General features: G+C 40.6%; 1 protein-coding gene across 1 annotated transcript in view; it reads right to left on the reverse strand.

The window, feature by feature from the left end:
• Nucleotides 1–21,473, reverse strand: part of dnah9 (dynein, axonemal, heavy chain 9) — a 428,033-nt gene that overhangs the window by 112,153 nt on the left and 294,407 nt on the right. The window contains exons 65-67 of the mRNA XM_037691599.1: nt 20,071–20,211; nt 14,528–14,698; nt 14,261–14,383 (exon numbers count right to left, since the gene is read on the reverse strand). Of these exons, the coding sequence (XP_037547527.1) occupies nt 14,261–14,383; nt 14,528–14,698; nt 20,071–20,211 (435 nt within the window). The remainder of the gene's footprint in view (nt 1–14,260; nt 14,384–14,527; nt 14,699–20,070; nt 20,212–21,473) is intronic.

Raw genomic sequence — 21,473 nt, forward strand, 5'->3', positions numbered from 1 at the left:
AACAGCAGACATCAATCACACGGCGGTGATTGAGAACTTTGCTTCAGACATTTCTAAAATATGTGTAATGATTTTAGGAGAAAGGAGAGTTTAAGATGGAAAATGGAGATTTATCTTACAGAGAGATGTGTGAGGGAATTTATCTGTTTGACCAGAAACGTGCACGCTCCTTCAGATCTCAGCTTGGCCACGGTACGCTTGGTCGAAGTAGAACTTTTACCTGGTTGATGATAGATCAGGTCGGCGTGAAGTCCTTCTTTTGACTCTTTCAGCGTCTCCGTTGAGAACAGCTAAAATACTTTTAGGAGTCGTGTGAGGTTATCCAAACAGAAGTTATAATTCCCAAAATCGTCTCTGCATCCTGGATTGCAAGAATTCTGAACTCCTTCAGAACTCTACTCGTCACATCTCATCCCTGAGAGAACTCTGAAGCTTCTCTATCAGAGAACTTTTTCATCTCACTTCTCCATGAGCTGCATCCGAGCGAGTTGAACTGGGAAGTTGCCACATTTAAATGGGTCGACTTCCGGTTCATTTGAGAGCTTTCTAATTGGTGGATGGACCAGAACAGAGGTGTGGTTTGTGATGTAAGGTGTTATGAAAATTCAAGGATAGAGATTAAGATTGTTTAAAACAGACAGAAAGATTTTTGGAGAAAACCAGACTTCGTGGAGTCAAACTCTCCTGTATCTTCTGTAAAAGTTAAACATGACATTTCTTTTCAGTAAACTTTTTAGTTGACCGAAACCTGAACTTTAACACACACTTACAAACTTGCTCATTGAAGACAGAAAAATCAAGAAATGCATATTACCCTGATTTCTTCTTTGAATGAGGAATAAAAATCATTACTTACTGTTTATGTAAATAAAAATGAGTAGTTCTCTTCAACCTGTAAACATTGTTTGAACTAACACAATTTGATTATCAAAACATTTGTAAAATAGTAATGATCATAGAGAATTGTCTTTTCTACTTGATTAATTCAAGAAAGAAAGTCTCAGGATGGGTCAAACTGTATTTCTGGATGTAGATCAATGAAATAACAGTTTCTGTCCATCTGGTCAGATTTGACATCAGGTCAAGTTCACTACATGTACGATCCTCACTCAAGCGGTGTCAACTCGCACTCGTGGGATGGAACAGCCTCCACATGAGCTGGTGTCCTTAAATAAGGTTTTTAAACTCACCGCCGCTCTAGACATGACGAGTCGATCACAAAGATGAACAGCCTCCATCCAACGGCGCTGCGTTGATGCTGGCGCACACACACAGCTGCCGGCGCTAACCAGCTCACATCGGTATAAATGTGGTCCGCAGGCTGGTTCGGGTGGAGGTCCTTCTTTCTCACAAGAAGCGACACCCGTCTCAACGAATCAAACGCGGGCAGCCGTCACCCACCGCGTCTCAGCGTTCGGCAGTTCACCGCAGCTTAAACGTGAAGCAGCTGAAAGAACCCGGTAATGAGTCCCGCCTTCCTCCAGCGCGCGCTCCTCCAGCGAGAGCGGCGCGCGTCCCTCCAGAGAAAAACGTGTGCTCCCGCGGGGCTAGCAGCCTTCACTCCAACAGCACGGCGTTAATGAAGTCACGCCCTCCGCTTTTTCAACGTTCGCACAGCGACGTCCAATGCGCAGCCCCACCGCGTCATCAGCTGTCACACGCTTCGCCTCAGCACAAGCCTTGCCTTGGATCACACAGAAAACATTCCTGCGACGCATGACGGCGGTTGAGGGGCGGACGGCTGACAGCCGTACAAAACATGACACATCATTTAACGCACGTTCACCCTACGAACGTTACGTAGAGTGGCTAAAACATGCTCGCCGTTTTTCAGATGGATGGACAAGGTTTTATGCAAATGGTACAAGTTACAGTTTGCAACCCGAACCCCTCCATTCAGAGGAGTTATAAAAACGGTCCCGTCATCATCAGACTAAATCTCATCCCTAAATGCAGAAGTCCAAGTGTTTCTGATAAAAGTAATCTACAGAGTCCCCCAACGGAGAGAAAACACAGGGTTTTTACTCACGGACCGGAGGGGTGAGACCGTTTTTTGGATCTGTTGTATAACATCCAGAGAACGCATACCGATCATCCTAACACAGAGACGAGAGTTTTTTGTTTTACCTGGATGATCTGCTGCTCCTGTCACTTCAGACAGGAGGCGCTGATGCAGGATCAGGTGTTGACATCACACCTGTTAAATCTGGGCTTCGCCATAAATTGGAAGGAAGCTCTATTTTCCCGGCCCAGACATTTTTTTTTCTGGGAGTGGAATTAAATTCAACCACCGTGAAAGCTCGTTTATCACAAACTAGATTCGACACTTTTTTAAAGTCAACTCAGCCACGTAAGACCTGGCAAGTGATAACAGCTGTCTCCGTCATGAAGCTGTTGGGAATGATGTCACTCACACAGTGGTTCCGCTGGTTTGTTTCACATGAGACGCCTCCAGAGGTGGTTTTTTTGCACGTCTGCATGTGGATCCAGTAAAACAACGACGGATGATCATTGTCCCTTCCTCTGTGAGAGCAGACCTCCGACTCTGGGGAAACACCTTGTTTTCTGTCAGAGGGAGTCCCCCTTAGCAGACCCATGTCACGGGTCAGTCTTCACGGACGCGTCGCTGTCAGGCTGGGGGGGGGGGGACATGCCTATCTCAAGCAGTAGGGGCGCTGTGGCCCCACTACACATCAGCCCACATCAATGTTTTGGAGTGTCGCACAGCAATGAATATGATTCAACACTTTGCTCCCGTGCTACAGAATCAACACGTGTTGATTCACACAGACAACTTGATGACTGCTGCGTACATAACCATCAAAGGGTGTGCGTTCAGCCCAGATGTTACACATTGCGCGAAAGCTACTGTGTTGGGCTCATCAAAACCTGCTCTCTATTAGAGCGGTTTACATATCCGGTGTTCTGAACAGAGGGGCAGATGTGACGTCCAGGGGCGGCCCACGTCACGTGGACCAGACCCTCCATCCAGATCTGATGTTTTTCAGACGTAGCAGAAGTTGGCAAAGCAGCTGTGGACCTGTTTGCGACGCGAGAGAACGCTCAGTGTCAACTATGGTTTTTCCCTGAGCCCGCGAGACGATCCATCGCTGGGGGGGGACGCATTTGCTCACAGCCCGTGGCCCAAAACGCTTTTGTACGTGTTTTTTCCCCCACCTCCTCTGTTTTTACGGTTCCTGAACCGAGTTCAGGAGGAGGGATTGACAGCTCTCCTGGTGGCTCCCGGCGTGTGAACGCACCATGGTTCCCAGGCCTGCACCGTCTGTTGTCGGGTCGCCGTGGAACTGCCGTGGAGGGAGGATGCTCTCCTTCAGGCAGGAGGAGCGACCAAGAGTTACCCAGAAATAGGTCAGCACCTGTGGGTCTGACCGCTGAGCGGTCCCACTTAGAGGATGGGTCTCCCTCAGGACTCAGTGTGCACAATTCAAGATTCACGTGCTGCATCTACCACAGTTCTGTACACATCAAAGGGGACGGCTTTTCAGCGCTGGTGTACAGAGAAGGTTTAGAGGCCACCTCATGCCTTTTAGGCGGCGTGTTGTTTTTCTACAACAGCTGATGGATAGGGAGTTGGCATTCAGTACGCTTTAACGTACGTTGCAGTCATCTCTTCCTGCCACGAAGGTTTCGGAGACAGAACAGCTTTTAATCACCCGCTGATGAAGCGTTTTTCTAAAAGATGTTCAGAGACGCAGGCCTGCTTCACGTCCACTTGCTCCACAGTGGGATTTAACGCTGGTCCTGCGAGCCCTGATCAAAGCTCCAATTGAGCCTCTGGATCAGGTTTTCACTTAAAATTCTTGTCTCTTTAAACAGCCCTGCTGCTGGCTTTAACACCCGCTAAGAGGGTAAGTAATTATCTGCCCTCTCTGTTGCTTCGTCATGCCTTAGAATTTAGGCTGACGGGCAGCTCAGCTGATTTAAGACCAACCCAGCTTTTATGCCTAAAACATCACGAGCTCTTTTAAATCAAGAGTGATATCGTTGGAGGGGTTTCTTCCCCCCCCACAGATCAGAAGAGGAAGCATCTTTTCATCTTCTCTGCCCGGTGCGGGCGTTGACGTGTTACATAACGCGCACAGCTGCAATGCGTTTCAAACTCAACAATTGTTTGTGCATTATAGAGATGCTTCTGCAGGTCGCCGTTATCCATCCAGCGCTTGTCACACTGGCTGTGTGAGGTTTTTTCTGAAGCCTACAGAGCATCAGATTTAGAGCCTCCTGTCAACCTCTAAGCACACTCGACCAGGGGTATCGCATCTTGGACTGCTCTGCATAATGGTATGTCAATGCAGGACATTTGCACTGCGGCTGCATGGTCAACACCCTGCTCAGTTATTCGCTTTTACCTACGTGATGTAACGGCTCGTTCCATGACACATTCTGTCCTTAGTGCTCTAACAGAATGAATATTGTTGTTCTCATGGAACTCTGTTTAAGCTCACTTCTGTCTGCATGCATTACAGTGTGAGATGTTGTTATCAGTCACAAGTTGTGTCTGTGATTTTGGTTCTATTGTCACTAATCAGTTCATGACTATTGTTACCAATCAGTTCATTTGATCAATAATCAATTCATGGACATTAATCTGTTTATACTGTTCAGCCATGAACCAGTTGGTTCATGCCCCCCCCCCCCCCTTTTTCAACTTCTTCTTCCCGTTGAAAGTTTTCCGGGGTATTCATGCTTTGTCAGAACGCATAGCTACACAACATGCGTCTGTGCATGGCACATAATTACGCGATGCGTAGTTATGCACACGGGGAGCTGAGTGACAAGACGTTTTTTGGGCAAGCTTCCGCTTCTTACTGTGTTCGAATGGACCCAGTGAGGCGAGGACCACATCCGCTTCGCCCTTAACCCATCAGCGACAACCTTAAAGGGCGAAGCCTATATGACATAGAACGTTGGTTACATACTGTAACCCCAGATTCTATGAATATAGGCGTAGCCCTTTAAGCGTCGGGCCTCACTGGCTCCTAAATGGCTGAAGAAAAAAGCTATTTTGGGAGCCGATTTCCCGCTCTTAACGTAATTTATACGGACCGGGTGGGGCCCACACAGCAGTTGGGCGTGGACTAAATTTTTTCAGTGCTTATGCTCTGCATAACGGGATAAACCCATCAGCGACAGCCTTAAAGGGCTACGCCTATATTCATAGAATCTGGGGTTACAGTACGTAACCAACGTTTTCTACATTCGCCTTAGAATCTAGCTGTTTTTTGTTTTTTTTGTTACCTTTTCCTTTTAGCCATCCTATTTGTAAAAAAAAAAAAAAAAAACTGCAGTATTACTTTTTATAATTGTTTATTGTTGTTGCTGTTGTCCATTGTTGTCATCTTTCTTTGTTGAAATCAGGTCTCTCTTGTAAATGAGTCCTCGGGGCTCAATGGGATTAACCTGTCTAAATAAAGGTTGATTGATATTGAGGAAAATGAGCCAATATTACAGTAGTCCCTCATTACTTCATGGCTCGTTTTTCACGGATTCGCTCTATCATAGTTTTTTTTTAAATAAGATTGGACATAACACACAAATTGGCTGAGTGATGAAAGCAGCAGAACAGCTACATCTCTTACAAAAAAGGCCAACGAGTTGGCTAGAATACACCAATATCTTTTGGTTGGGGTGTTTTAGAGAATGCTCACTGAAAATAACTCATTCTTTTTTTTTCATTCTCAAGTCCTCTTGGTTTTGAGCCTTGAAAGACCTGACAGTTTGTCACTGGGAAAGTACAATGATAATTTAAAAAAACAAAATCAGACTTTGATTTTGTTAAGAAGTAACAAAAACTACTTTCCCAGACTAAAAGCCAGCTGAGAACCTGCCTCACCTGGTTTTTAGTCACCCTACAGTTTGTGTTTCACTCAAAACTGGCATTGTGTAAACAGGGCCTCAGTCTGTGTGTGAATCCAACTCCTGTAATGAGGTTGCTCGTTAATGAGGTATACCTGGAACGAGGTATCTCATGCAGTTTAAAGCTTGGCATTCCACACTTGAGTTTTTTAATTGAGAATGCTCCTGGGAGAAGAAGCAAAAAGTCTTTAACTACAGAAGGTTTTTTTTGTTATTTACCATCCCGGGATGACAGAGATTGTACATCAGCACAGTGGTCAAAGCACCTTCAGGTTGAAGAAGCAAACAGTTTGCAATGAGATTCATTAATTCAACCTTTATTTAGACAGGTAAATCCCATTGAGCCTCGAGGACTTATTTACAAGAGAGACCTGATTTCAACAAATCAAATGGATAAATCCAGTAACTCACTGGGCTGCTATTACTGAAGATTAGTTAGCAACAAATTTAGTGAAGTCCTGAATGTTTGTGCCCAAGTGATCAGTGAGTTGTGCAGCCTCATTTTACTTGACCATTTTTTAAAAATCTTAACATTTTTTATGTGCACGGCTTACTAAACCGTAGGCCGTGTACATTATTTCATGCTCACCATCTCCCACATCGTACATGCCTTGGCAGCCATGTGTGTTAGAAGCTGACCGTTGTTTCCAACATGTACTCCCGGAACAACGAACTGTGCAATATATTTCCTTAAAACTTTAGCACCATTAAATCTGTCTAATTTCAATACCACTTGAAGTCAAACGTGTCTCTCTTTAAGCAAACTATTTTATTAAACACTTTGTATACGTCAATAAAACTCTCCTTATATAACTACTGGATGTACCATAGGTGTTGAATCAATTGTATGTGAAGGAGATGGGCTTCCTTGACATTTAAAAAATATTAATTTGTAACCCCCCCCCCCACACACACACACACACACACACATTTACCATGAAATATCAGTTAACCAGCACTGTTTTTATTTATTGGCTAACAAATCCATTTCAATTGATTAATAGGAGAATACTCAAACCACTAAAAGTCCACTCCAGGTTTTCCTGGTTACCTACAACTCTTCACACCGCATGCAGTTTGCTTGAGGTCATCTGCCTTGGCAGGGTGCTCACGGGGGCAGGAGGGGGAGACATCACTGTGTTGTGCGCTAGCTTAGGACTACGTTAGTGCTGGCAGTTGTTGACTGGGGAGAGGTTAGGATGCGTGAGAGAAGCGGAGCACTACGTCTGTAGCACTACGTCTATAGCATTATGTCTATAGCATCTTAGTGAGCACGTCTGTATTGCACACCATTAGCTTAGTACTACCTTAGTGCCAGCAGTTGTTGACAGGAGTGGTGTAGAGGATGACATTTTTTCGGGAGTACCGCGGGTCATGTGATTCCGGCAGGATTCCGGCGGGACCGGAGTCAACCTCATTATAACTCACGTGACCAGGACGTGACCGGACTGAAAGCTAACGGGAGCAGACAGGAGCAGGAACCGACCAATAAACAAAAATTTTAATGAAACAAACACGAAAAAAAACCACGGGTGCAGCTATTTTGTAGTTTTCTTTCAGTAAGCCTTCACTTTACACGTCAAAAGAATTACATTACCCAGAAGTCAACTGTTCCAACTGTAGCTTTTCACCGAGAGGGTGGGAGGAGCAGCGAAGCGGCACCGAGTAACTGAAAATAGTTTGCAATGCAAGGTAAGAAGTAACTGTCTGTCTATTAAACTCACAGAACAGGCAGGAAAGTTTCAAATAACCCTGAACTTCACAAGAGTTGTGTTGGTGCTGTGCTGCTTTAAACTTTAGTCGGAGCTGCGGGGAGTCGGACTTTGTTTACCGTCAGTAAATAAACAGACTCAAACAGCGCATTTTTCTCCACCTTGTCCCTTTTAATTTAAAAATTATGCTCTGCTTTATTATGTGGGTTTTTAGGTTAAAATCTTCATTGTGTTGCTCTTTGTAATGTAAAAAAAAACCCCGAACTTTACCTGGTTAAAGTGCACGCATTCTCCGGTAAAAATATTCCTATTTTGATATTGTGACGTCCTGCTGGATACTGAAATCGAAGAAAACATGAATAATCATCACTTTATTGTGTAAATAGTTACTGTCGGCCGCAAGCCATGCCAGTACAACAACAAACTTGTTAGAGTGAAAGCATTCTCCGGTAAAAAATCCCAGTTTTTATATGAAAGGATGGTTGCATATACATAATAACTGTTTTGGTTTTAGATTTAAGATATGATGTGGACAGTTCCATCCATCCATCCATTTTCTTTACCCGCTTATTCCATTTTGGGTCACGGGGGTCGCTGGTGCCCATGTCCAGCAATCACTGTGCGAGGGGCGGGGTACACCCTGGACGGGTCGCAAGTCCATCACAGGGCCACATAGAGACAAACAACCATTCACTCTCTCACTTACACCTAGGGACAATTTAGAGTTACCAATCAGCCTAACATGAATGTTTTTGGACTGTAGGAGGAAACCGGAGTACCCGGAGAAAACCCACGCATGCACGGAGAGAACATGCAAACTCCACCCAGAAAGGCCCCTGGACCGGGGTTTGAACCAAGGACCTGCTCGCTGAGAGGCAGCAGCTCTACCAGTTGCGCCACCGTGCTGCCCATGTGTACAGTTACGTTGTGTTAAATTTTAGGCCAAGAGTTGATTTTTCTCAGTTCATTTTTTCACACCAGGGGAGATTCTAGAAGCCCTTTTTAGGGGCCTTAGCCCCCCCCAGTGTTGACAATGGCTCTTGGCTTGAACAACGCAGTGGGTATTAGCATTAGAATTATTGTAGGGGGGACATATTGGTGTGAGGTCTGTGGGTCCTCCACCATAACTTTTTGAATAAAATAGCTGCTATTTCTTGCATTCCGGTGTGTTTTAACATGTTTTAAAACAACTATGTTTACCTACATAAATAAATACTTGTTTCAATAACTGTTTTAGAAAGCATGGCACAAGAAGTAGCACTAAGCTTTTTGTTTGTCTTTAATTTAATTAAATTTTTCTACCTAACACAGGAAGCTGTTAGCTCTTGAAGCAAGCTGGTAAACAGCTTTGGACACAAAGACCCTTGTCACACACTTCAAAAGAGCAGGTAAGATACATAAAATATTGTAATCTCTGCCTGGTGAGGCTACTTAATTATAAAAGATGATAAGTGAAATAAATAAAGAAAAATTAAACTACTGTAATTTATATTTGCAAAGGTCACATTTTCTTGGCTTAATTTCAATTATAAATCTTTTGTTTTTGATAAAATATTATTTTCCAAAATAAAGGTGAACAAATTGTAATTTGTAGACACTGTAACCCTATTTTGACTCATGCACTGTCTTCTTTCATTTTTAGGTTACACAAGGCTCTGGACTGGTCAAGCTGTGGAGAGATGAGGTGGAACACCAGACCTGCAATGATCCAGTCTGTAAATGATGCTCTGAAGTCTGGTAAGATGCACGACATCATGCTTCACCCAAACGAGCTCGTTACCTCAACCACATAGACTGAACTTCTTGAGGACGTCATCCAATGTATAATAATGCCTTTAAGCATTTTTATTTGTTGAGTTCTCTGCTTGGTACATAATTTTTCTTTTTTGTTTTTGTTTTGTTTGTTTAAACAATTTAAAACATGACAGTAATGTCACTGTTTAAAGGAAACAATTGCTCAATAAATTAGTAAAATGCAACTTGTTATGTTTGGGTTCTTTCATCAAAGGTAGACATGGTGTGACCATTGTACTGGTTTTGATTTTTTGATTTTACTGTAACTGACCTTCAAAAGACCTAGAAACACGGACTCAGCAGTTGATCCTCCATAGAAAAATTATATGGCATACAGGCCATGTATTATTTGTTTTATGACATTTAGTGAAGGTTTTTGTTTGGATTAAGGAAATAAATGTCTCTTTCACCACAGATGAACTGTTCCTGTTACCATATCTTTTGAAATAAAACTGCAGAACACAAAGTAATTTAAACAGGAATGGGTAGAAGATCAAATCAAATTCAATGTATTTCCTAAAAATTAAATGAAAAACAGGAGCAGCAAAGGAGTGGGAGTGATTCTGAACAGGAGCAGGAGTCATGTTACCAGGAGTGAGACAGGACAGGATTTTTTTTATTTTTTTTACTCTGAACCAGGATTGGGACAGGACAGGATTTTTTCTGTGGGACCAGGACAGGACAGGAGTGAAAATCCACTCCTGTGTCATGTTCTAGGGTGGTGGGGGTGGGGGGATAGGATGTGTGATAGAAGAGGAGCGTGCTCTAGTTACACAAGGAGAACTGTTGGTCAGGCTACTTCTTGTTGCTCTCAAAATAGTTATTGAATCAAGTGCTTACTTATGTAGATAAACGTAGATGTTTAACAACCTGTTGAAATACACCATAATGTAGGAAATGGCATCTACTTTATTCAAAATTTTTAATCAAGAACCACCTATACCCCCCCACACACACACACACAATACCCCCCCCCCCCCACACACACACACACACACACACACACACCACCTTACAAATGTTCCTGATGCCAGAAGCATGTAATGTAATGTAGCATGTATAATTGGGTGGAAATCCCGGGGGGGTTGTATGGGTCTAGGACCACCGCCTCCATTTTTGGAAATAGAAGATTAACCCATCCATAAAATCATTTGTTAAAGTATGATTTTAAGCTATAGTTTCTGTGGGATCAATAAAGTTCCATCTTATCATATATCTGATCTTAATATAAAGGGAAGAAGGCATGTCCAAAGTATTCTTGTAGTTTAAATGGTTTTGCATTTTTGTAAGAGAAAAGAATAAGCTTCCGTTGTGAATGAGAGGACCGAGTGAACAGGACATGACAAGCCCTTTTAAAAAGACAAAAACTTAGCACTGGGGCGAGTGGAGAACAATGTTCAGTGCTCCTGTTAGTTTAGTTTCTGCAAGTTGTACCTGCAAACACAAAAATTAATGTTTTTCCTTTCATTTTAAAAAAGTTAATTTGACTGTACCTTAAGGGACCCCTGCAAAAACTGCTCTTAAAAAACTCTGTTTTCTGACCCCCACAATAATGAGGTGGAATTTTCGACCTTGCGTGTACAATTGATTAACCTTTAAAGTCAAGCTGATTGAAGCTGCCCACCGCAACCAATCAATCTGAGCAAACACAAACAGTAAAAGCCTCAGGCCAGTCTTTTTTCATCCACTTCTCATGGAGTATGAGCTTCATTTGATGTAATTTACAGAAATACGTTTGGTACTGATGTGCCTTTCATTATAAAAGACAATAACTCTCCTTGAGAACTCGGTGACATAAACCCCACCAATATCTCTTAATATTATCATTTAAACAATAAAACATATACTTTGAAAACCTATATACATTTTTTGGGCCAAAAATGAGAACATACGGAAGTTGTAATATTACTTATTTCCAGTGGTGGGATGTAACTAAGTATGAGTTCTTTGTTACTGTAATTAAGTACATTTTTCATGTATCTGTAATTTACTTAAGTAAAGTTAAATGTGGGTATTTTCAGCTTTTGCTCGACTACATTTTACATTAAGTATTTGTACTTTCTATTACACTACATTTCTATAATGCGTTGAGTTACAAGTTACATTCACGTTGCGTTTTTTTGTTTTGTTTGTTTGTTCATTAGTTTGAAAGTAACCAATGGAGAGAGAGGAGTTGGTCCATTGAATGACTGCAAAGTGGTCAGGTAGCGTTAGACCCGCCTTCAAGAAGAACTGGGCCAATGATGTATATTCTAGTATACACGTCATTGAGCTGGGTGCACCCACAGCACTGCTAAGACACCCAAAATTGATTCAACCGCCGAGTCAGACGGAAGATATGCACCACCAATGGCCTTATTAAAAGACTACTGAAAGATTATTGAAATATTATTGAAAGACTGTTCAGTACAGCAGGACAGATTCTCCCTGCCAAAAGAGACAGAATGGAATCAAAAAACTTTGAAAACCAACTTCTTCTGAACTTGAACAAGAAATTCTTGCTGCAATATTAAAATGTGTCAGTTCATGATGTTAGGAGACAAGAGATGTCTCCAAATGACTTGACACTCGGGTCCAAGTTTTGAAAATGGTGTCAGGATGGAAGTTAAAATATTGTTCTGTTGTCACGCAGCTGGATATCTCATCGACTTGAAGACTTGATGGTGTGTCTTTTTGCTGCCATTTGTGGACTTTAAGGACGCATATTTAATTCGATTTATGATAACTGGTTCCTGCTTTTTGGATTCAGCTGGTTGCTAGTTTTATCAATAATCAAGGGAGTTGTCGGTAGCAAATTTGGATCCGATCACTCTGCTTGCCTTTATGATGGCTTGTTTTGTGTCTCGAGTACCCAGACTCAAATGCTTTGGGCTGAATGGATCAGATCTTGGGGATTTTACTCAGTCACGTTTCATCGGTGTGGCCATGTAATTTGGACATTTTGGAACCGAGTGGACCAACACAGACTCAAGATAGATGTCATTAAGTTCTGCCTGTCCCCAAAACAACTGTGTGTTTATCTGAATTTGGCTCTCCTGGCTGGTCTTGAAAGTCATCTTATCTGAATTTGCCTGGAGAGCATGTGATCTGACGCTCACCACCCCTCCCTGAGGAATTTCCAACTGATAACCAGATGAAACCAGCTGAATAAACTTTGTGTCATCATTTCAGGACTCTTGGATTCTAATAGTCGTTATTCTCGGCCATTCCTCGACATAACTCGAGAATGTTTATGGATCTGGACATTGACTGATTATTACATCCTTATCAGAACTCTTACAGTGCCCTCGAGAGCATCTATGAACATGCTGACAGCTCTCACCTCCCCCTCCTCTGCAGAATGTCTATGTCAATATGTGCTTGTTTGTGCGAGGTGTTTTTTTTAATATTAGAGGGTTTTTTTTCCTCAGGCAGGAAAAAAAAAGTCTCATAGGAATTTTTTTTCACCTCCAACTCCTACATGTGTCCAGTTTACCACTGTTTTTGTCTGTCCAAAAAGGTCTCACTTGTAAATGAGTCTTTCAGGCTTAATGTGATTTATCTATTTAAATAAAGGTTGAATGAATTGTTCACTATTGACCCATTACAAGGTTGACTAGACAGTATTTTAACTAGAGTTGATGACAAACTGGAGTTGAAATGATCAGTGTCTATTCCTTTGTTAGGTCTAATACTCCTTTTTTCAAACAGATAACTTTTACTTAAATGTGTTTACTTCAGTTAAAACGACACATTGGTTTTGCTTTGTGTTAAATAAAAACTTTCAAAGGTATAATCATTCTTCTTTCTTATTTTACTTAATGGCATTTAACTTGTTTGTTTGTTTGTTTATTTGTTTGCACAAAAAGAAACAACATACATAAAAGAAAAGTTTTTAAAAAATGTGCAGGAGAGGTCATAAAAACCAATGTCGGGCTTACAAGCGCCCTCCCTCCCTCCCTTCTAAAAAATAAAGAAAAAAAATCATAAAAGTTTTATACATAAGCTTACATCTTACTTTAAACACATCCAATTACATACCAAAGCAAAAAATAATAGTTTATATTAAATAATTTAAATTGTCAAAAAATATTAAAATGATACATAAAAAAAAAACAAAACTAATGTGTTAGAAAATCTATAAAGTTTGTTTAAACTTTCTTTTAAATACAGATAATGTTGTACATGATTCACCTAATTGTTTTAAACTGTTCCACAGCTCAACACCCTGATGCATGAATAAAAATTTAGCAACAGTGGTTCTACAGAAGGGGACATGTAAATCATACCTCCTTCTTGTAGAGTATGAATGATAATAAGAATTAAACTCAAAGAAATTATGAAAATATTTAGGTAAAGAAAATGGAATACATATAACTTTATACATCAGAATTCCTCTGCATGTCATCCCTGAAATTCTGACAACCAGAATCACAAGTCCAAGTTGAACTGTGTCACAAAGTAAAAACAATAAATACATGTATTATCTGCAACATTGTTCATTAAAATGGCTCAACACTATTAATGTATTACAGAAAATATACTTACTGTAGGCACACTTAATTATATTGTAGACCATTTCAGTAGGTAATACATTCAGCAAGAACTTTGTACTTTCACTTTTAATACTTTAAGTATTTTTAAAAGCAAGTACTTATTTACTTTTACTTAAGTAAGAACATTAATGTGGTACTTCTACTTACTAGAGTACATTTTTGTCTGTTTATTTGTACTTTTACAGTGTTTGAGTATTTTCTCCACCACTGCTTATTTCTAGTTTCACACAGTAACCTAAATTCTAAAACAAATACGGTAACTTTCTTTAGCGTTTCGCAAAAATATTCAACTGAATATAGCTGTCATGATTTAACGGACGACAGGTCATTATTTCTGTGTACCTTGATCCCTCCCCAGGAGTGGTTTGAGAGAAAATCCACGGGTGATGTTACACCTGGTTGGACAGGATACCTCAGGAGGAAGTCCAGCTCTGCAGGGTTTATTTCATTATTCATCAGGAGGACCTGGGGACACGATGGACAAGAGGACATAGTTGGATTTTCAGCATTTCTTTCCACTTGATTAGATTCTGACAAAACGCGTTGTCCCAGGGCCGGCTTGTTCTCGAAACATGCCGAGCAGAAGATGAAGGCTGCTCCCTGTCCTACCTGGAACATGAGCTGAGCCGTGTACGTGAGCTTGTCACACTCAAACAGGCCTCTAGTGGTGTACTGAAAGACGGAGAAGGTGATGCTGTCGGTTAGGTTGGACACCCTCTGCCTCAGAGCTTCATCCTGTTCAGCCTTTAGAACCGCTTTCTGGAAGACCACGCTGAACGCCTGGGGGGACACCAAGGAGAAACACTCTTCAGTATCTGAAGTGAACACCCGCTAAAACACTGCAGAGCTAGGCACAAATTCTCTTTGGCTCATGTGTGTAGAAGAAAATCCATTTCACATGTGGATAAATCTGTTCACCTGGAAATATTGATTATGATTGGATGCCCATAGGCTGGGTCAAAAAGAGTAAGCCCCGTTGGTTTTATAGATTTTCGGAGATTTACTGACCTCAGAAGGGGCTGCAAATTAAAACCTGTCACAAATATGAAGTGTCTGTAAATACACTGCGTTTAAAATGGCTTTCATGCAAAGAATTTACTATGGCTGTTCACAAAACTGTTTTATTAAGTCTGACATGTGGCCTGAAAGACTGAAGCCATTCCCTGCCTTGGACAGTATACATGTGAAATCTAACTAGTAAAGTTTGAAGATGTAGACTTTTTATTTAAAAAACATGTTTAAATGTGACACTGCAGAACAAACTGCAGAATTTCTGCACAAAAATATAATTTGGGACTTGCTTTTAAAATTATTTCAACTATGGTAAAGCCTGACTCTTATTTCAAAGCTCCGGGTTCAAAACCATGTTCTTCTATTTAGGTGTTTAACTTTAAATATGAAATTTTTGTGCAATCCTAAAGTTAAAATGAGAACAAAACCGTTGAAATTCCATGTGATTTATTTGGCAGCCGTGATGAAATAATGAAGCAAAATTGAACTTGATAGATAATTTTACATCTGTTGGCTCAGAATCTGCTGAGTCACTGGTTGCCATGGTGATTTTCACTTTTTTTTTTTACCGTGTAGCAGAGGGAGGAGATGGAAAGCACAGCAAAACTCTTCATCAGACAGGCAGACAACATGCAAAAATAGAAATTGTGACTCAGAAAACTGTCCTTTTTGGAAAAGTATGAACACTTAATGAGAATCTCTGCTTGAAGTTTGGAAGAAAACAAACCTGAGCATAGATATAATGAAAGTAAAAGAGTTTGGTTGTGCATTCTGAGCTCTGGGGGGATTTGGAATAAATATAAGGCCTATAGCAATGGCAGACAAACTGCATAAGGACTGTAAGGTTTGTGGGAGAACGAGGACTGTAAGTAAAAAAAATATTAGATAATTTAGCTTAGAAGTTATTGTGTGACATCATATAACTTTAAGGAAAAAAAAACTTAAAATGCCTGTGACATCAATTTTTGGTAATAAATATAACTACAATTTTGAAAACATAATAACATTTGGCACAAAAAAAATAAATAAAGATTATGCGCCGCTGAACTGAACATTTGTTGAGATATTACCATGTTCAGAAACAGGAAGTGAACAGTAAGTAGTAGTTTAATTTAGTAGTATATACATAGGTATTTGAAACCCTTCCCACACTCTTGCAATATTCAAAACAATGTTTCTAATCTCTAAACACTCTAAAAGAGCACAACATGTCATGATTTCAGCTCCCCGCCTCATCTGCTCTCAGCCACCTGCAAGCGCTCTTGGCCACACCCACTTCCCCACTCTGCATGATGAACAGCTGATCAGCTGCAGCAGGAAGTTTATTCTGCAATATGGGTTGCACAAAGGTGCAGCAGGTGCTAAATAATTTAAAATAATTTATTTTAAATAAAAATTTCATGCCGATCATGCGGCTCATCCATCAATCAGCCAATTGTGTGTCATGTCCAATCTTATTTTGAAAAACCGCAATAGAGAGAGTCCGCGACAAACGAACCGTGAAGTAGCGAGGGACTACTGTATTGTGATCCTGTTTATATTTATTATTCCGACTTCCTACTTCTTCTAGTTACCTAGTTAGTTCTTCGAGTTAGTGGTTAGTAAACTGTTCTGTATATTTTTCTGTATCTTTCTCGTCAAACAATTTTTGTGTCATTTCAACAAATCATAAATCAAAACATTTGGCTCTTTCAGGACAATCCTGCTACAACTTTTTGTATTGGTGCAACTTTAGCTTTTTGAAACATTTAGACTTTTCTGCCACTTTTTTCTCATAGAAAATTAATTGAGATCATTTTACATTCTTTAAATCTTTAGATCTGTTTAAAATAGTTTACTGCTACTTTCACATTTTGTTCGGGTTCATTTTCTTTCAGCTTCCTTGTGCTAATAAAATTTTTTTTTTTAATCAGTTACTTTCAGCTAATTTCAGTTGTTTTGTGCTCTTTTCTAATTCTTTATTCTAACTAAAACATTTTTGTGCTTCTTTTAACTTCTTTCTATTAATTTCAGCTGGTTGTACTCCTTTCAGTCTATTTCTGCGTCAGCTTTTTCTGCTATTTCAGCTACTATTTAACGAGTTTTATGCAAATTTTAGATTATTCAGCTTATTCCACATTTTTGATACTCATTTCAACTTTTTTCAGCTAAATTACCAGTAGGTAAAAATGTGCTCTTCCTTCTGGTAATTTAAGCTTGTTTATGCTTTTTTTTAGCTGCTTTTCATCTGTTTTTTTTGCAAATTTCCATTTTTTTTTCAGATAAGTTCCATTTTTTTGTGCATTACTGCTTCTTTCAGCCTAATTGAGCAAACATGTTCTTTCTGCTATCTTCTGCTAATTTAAGTAGTTCTACCTTTTCAACTACATTTTTAACATATTGTAGCTAATTTCAGCTGTTTTCAGATAAATTCAAGTTTTTTGTGGTAATTTCTGCTACTTTCAGCCTGTATAACATAACTTATTTCTACTAATTTCAGCTTGTTAGCTTATTTATGCTAGTTTCAGTTATTTCAACTACTATTTAGCTGTTTTGTGCTATTTTCAGCTTTGTCAGATAATTCCACAATTTAGCTCATTTCAACTCTTTCCGGTTCTTCTAGTAGTTTGTTTCTTTCTTCTTTTCAGCTACTTTTAAGCTATTTTCTTTGCTAATTTCAGCTTCCTTTTTTTTAGCTAATTTCATAATTTCTGTGTTAATCTCTACTTATTTAAAACTAATGGTAATTCAGCGAATATGTGTTTGTTCTTTCTACTAACTTAGGCTTGTTCTTTCATTTCAGCTACATTTATGTGGTTTTTTTAAAGTAATTTCAGCTGTTTTTCAGCAAGTTCTTCAGCAGCATTCATACTGCATTTAAACAGAAAATACAATTTCTGTATCCTGATGCATGCTCAATAATCCAGGTAGAAAAATCTAAAAATGTTAAATCTGGTCCTCTGGACATTCAAAAAAACAAAACAAAACAAAACAAAGCAAAATAAACAAAAAAAATGTAGAAACGTTTCATCTTTCATCCGAAAGACTTCCTCAGTCTGAGGTGCTGTTTTCAGCTCAGTCTCTTAAATAGCACCTTCTCAGAGTGGATCAACCAGTTTTGCTGCTGACAACCAAAACCAGCTGATCACATGATCAAGAAGGACCATCAGCCTAACGATGGATCATTAGCACACTGATGGCTGTTTACTATTCACAGGGGGCTGAGTGATAATAGCAATAACAGCAGTGTAAGAGGGGGACAGTTGAACCCGGAGGCCTCCACCCCTGTTTAATGATGGACGATTTCTTTTCACAAAGATGGCCTCCTTTACTCCTCTCTCAAACCATTATTCCTCTCTATCCAGGATGTGAACATCTTCATCCCTGAAAGAGTGACCACTGGCAAGAAGATGAGTGTAGACCGCAGAGTCCTGGCCTGATGTTGTTGCTCTTCTGTGCTGGGCCATCCTTTTGGCCAGTGGCTGTTTAGTTTCCCCGATGTAAGACTGATCACAGCCCTCCTGACACTGAACAGCATACACAACATTACTCTGTTTGTGCCGGGGGACTGGATCTTTGGGATGAACCAGTCTTTGCCATAATGTATTTTGGGGTTTAAAAGCCACTGGGACGTTGTGTTTAGAAGGAGGAATTTCACACAAGACAGGCTCTAGAGCAATGTGGATATCCTAAATGGGCCTTCCAGAAAGCAGAGAAGAAACTCAAACAAAACTCCAGCCAGCCATCAGGTGAAAAGGAGGAATTTAGACCAGTGGTCATTCCATATGTTGAGGGAGTATCAGAGAAACTGAGACGTTTATTTTCTAAACATAACATCCCAGTGGCTTTTAAACCCCAAAATACATTACGGCAAAGACTGGTTCATCCCAAAGATCCAGTCCCCCGGCACAAACAGAGCAATGTTGTGTATGCTGTTCAGTGTCAGGAGGGCTGTGATCAGTCTTACATCGGGGAAACTAAACAGCCACTGGCCAAAAGGATGGCCCAACACAGAAGAGCAACATCATCAGGCCAGGACTCTGCGGTCTACACTCATCTCCAGGCCAGCGGTCACTCTTTCAGGGATGAAGATGTTCACATCCTGGATAGAGAGGAACCATGGTTTGAGACAGGAGTAAAGGAGGCCATCTTTGTCAAAAGAAATTGTCCATCATTAAACAGGGGTGGAGGCCTCCGGGTTCAACTGTCCCCCTCTTACAATGCTGTGATTGCTAGTATCACTCAGCCCTCTGTGAACAGTAAACAGCCATCAGTGTGCTAATGACCCATTGTTAGGCTGATGGTCCTTCTTGACCATGTGAGCACCTGGTTTTGGTTGTCAGCAGCAAACTGGTTGATCCACTCTGAGAAGGTGCTATTTAAGAGACTGAGCTGAATACAGCACCTCAGACTGAGGAAGTTTTTGGGATGAAAGACGAAACGTTTCTACATTTTTTTTATTGTTTGTTTTGCTTTGTTTTGTTTTGTTTTTTGAATGTCCAGAGGACCAGATTTCACTTTTTTAGACAATTTCTGTAGTTACAGAATGGTACCTACTGTGTATGAACCAGATACTTACCTGGTACAAACCAGGGGCATAAAATTTAAGTACCAAAAACAAAACGTTTTAAGTACAAGGTAAAAAAGTCTCTGTAATTCAGCCTGGTCCATGAAGGTGTCTTTTATGTACCACATATAAATATACCAGGCTGTAAGATATATTGCTACCTACGTCATTCTGAAAACGTGGGGCAATTTCCATTTAGCATATTTCCACTTTGCTGTAAACCTGTTGGGGAAAACACATTATAATGCTCACTGTTTCATATCATCTAGCGGGTCAAGGGTATGAAAACTCTGAATGTGTTTTCCTTTGATTATGTTGGGGAAATAACTCGGGCAGAGGCAGCTACCTGAAGAGTCGGGGAGTGATTGCAAACCATATCTCAGGCTGCCTTCTCTCAGGCTCGCTGGCTGACAAGATGAGAGACATTACACTCTACATAACCACATTAGGGAGCCACAAACACAATAAAAGCAGGGCAAAGAGCATAAAACATGATGAGCAAATCGAGGGAGGAGGGGGCGGGGAGTGTAAAGAGGGGTCTCCATGGGAGCCTGAGTGGTAGGTAGAAAACATGGTGGGTCAAGAGAGAGCCTACCTTGAGTGAGAACTGGTACATGGGGTGGATTTTATTGAGATCGTTCATTATGAAGTACAATAAGGAAGCCCGGGCTGCTGCTGGTCGGTAGTGCTCCCGAGCCTCATTGAGCTTGGCCTCTGTCACCTTGGCTTCTTTTACCTGCAGTAAAGACATCCCAGTTGAAACAGTCACCTTTCCATCTGCACAGAAGGGCATGCACACCCGCACTCACACGCACGATTTATTATTTAGCTAATGATGAGCACAATCCCACAGAACACCCTCCAGTGAAGAGCAGAGCTATTCCAGTTTCACAGCTTCACAGTTCCAATCAAAAGGCTCCCACATGGCGCAGAACACATCAATTACGTCGAGAATTTACTTTTTAACAGCTACTGCCTGTGCAATTATGTTTAGAAATGAACATCTGCAAAGGCGGCGCTCGTCTCCTCGCAGACAGAAGGCACTCTCTCACATCATCGTCATGCTACAGTTTTTCACAAGTGCTGTAAAAAAAAATCTCAGAGGCAGAGACGAGACACCCAGGCTGCCATGATGGGATCCTCAGACCAGGATGTCGAGATGTCAACATTTACTTAAAGGTAAAACTACTGGTAAATAAAAAAAGGTCTGCATAGGATTCAACTTTAAAACAAGTCTCTTCAACACCATATAAAATAAATGCTTTGTTTCCCTTAAAAGGATAAAATGCCTTCCATGTTCCAGGTTGTATGTAGAAAAATTGCTGAAGCTGGGGTTGTTTAGGTCCAACCATGTGAGGTGTTAGCATTGGGAGAGCTGGGGATGACTCTCAGCCACTACTACATAAAATTCTAGATCTATTTGTCTTAATTTGACTCAGTAATAACCATATTTGTAGTATTAGAGGTTGAGTACCTCTTTCTGCCATCTTGAATTGAGTTAAATCAAAAACTTAAACAGTTGTTGATGTACTTCTTATGATAACTTTTTAAGAGTTTTATTAGAGTCTCTGTAGTGGTTCATAACATATTTTGCTAATAGAGAAACTGGATTCACTCCAACAGATAATAAAGTTTTAGGCAAAGATCTCAAGCAATGTGAATAGTGTTAGGTCATTTTTGGTCAAATTTATGGATGTTTTTAACCACTATGGCTGAGAATGTAATCTGCCCATGAACCAAATGTATGGTTTAGTAGAGAGCTGAATGAGGAGCTGGTTGAGGCTGCAGCGTGCAGCTGTCGCTTCAAGGACGCCTCCGAGTCTGTGAGCTCGGTTGAACTAATCAGACTATAAAAACAAGTTGCACAGACTGCTCAGGGCAGATTTTCATGACTGGTCTTCATGTGTACTTCCTGTATACCTGTGTGTACTTCCTTTATATCTGTGTGTACTTCTTGTATATCTGTGTGTACTTCCTGTATATCTGTGTGTACTTCCT

Source organism: Nematolebias whitei, chromosome 17, assembly GCF_014905685.2.
Source record: "Nematolebias whitei isolate Nwh7 chromosome 17, NemWhi1, whole genome shotgun sequence".
NCBI classification, from domain to species: domain Eukaryota; kingdom Metazoa; phylum Chordata; class Actinopteri; order Cyprinodontiformes; family Rivulidae; genus Nematolebias; species Nematolebias whitei.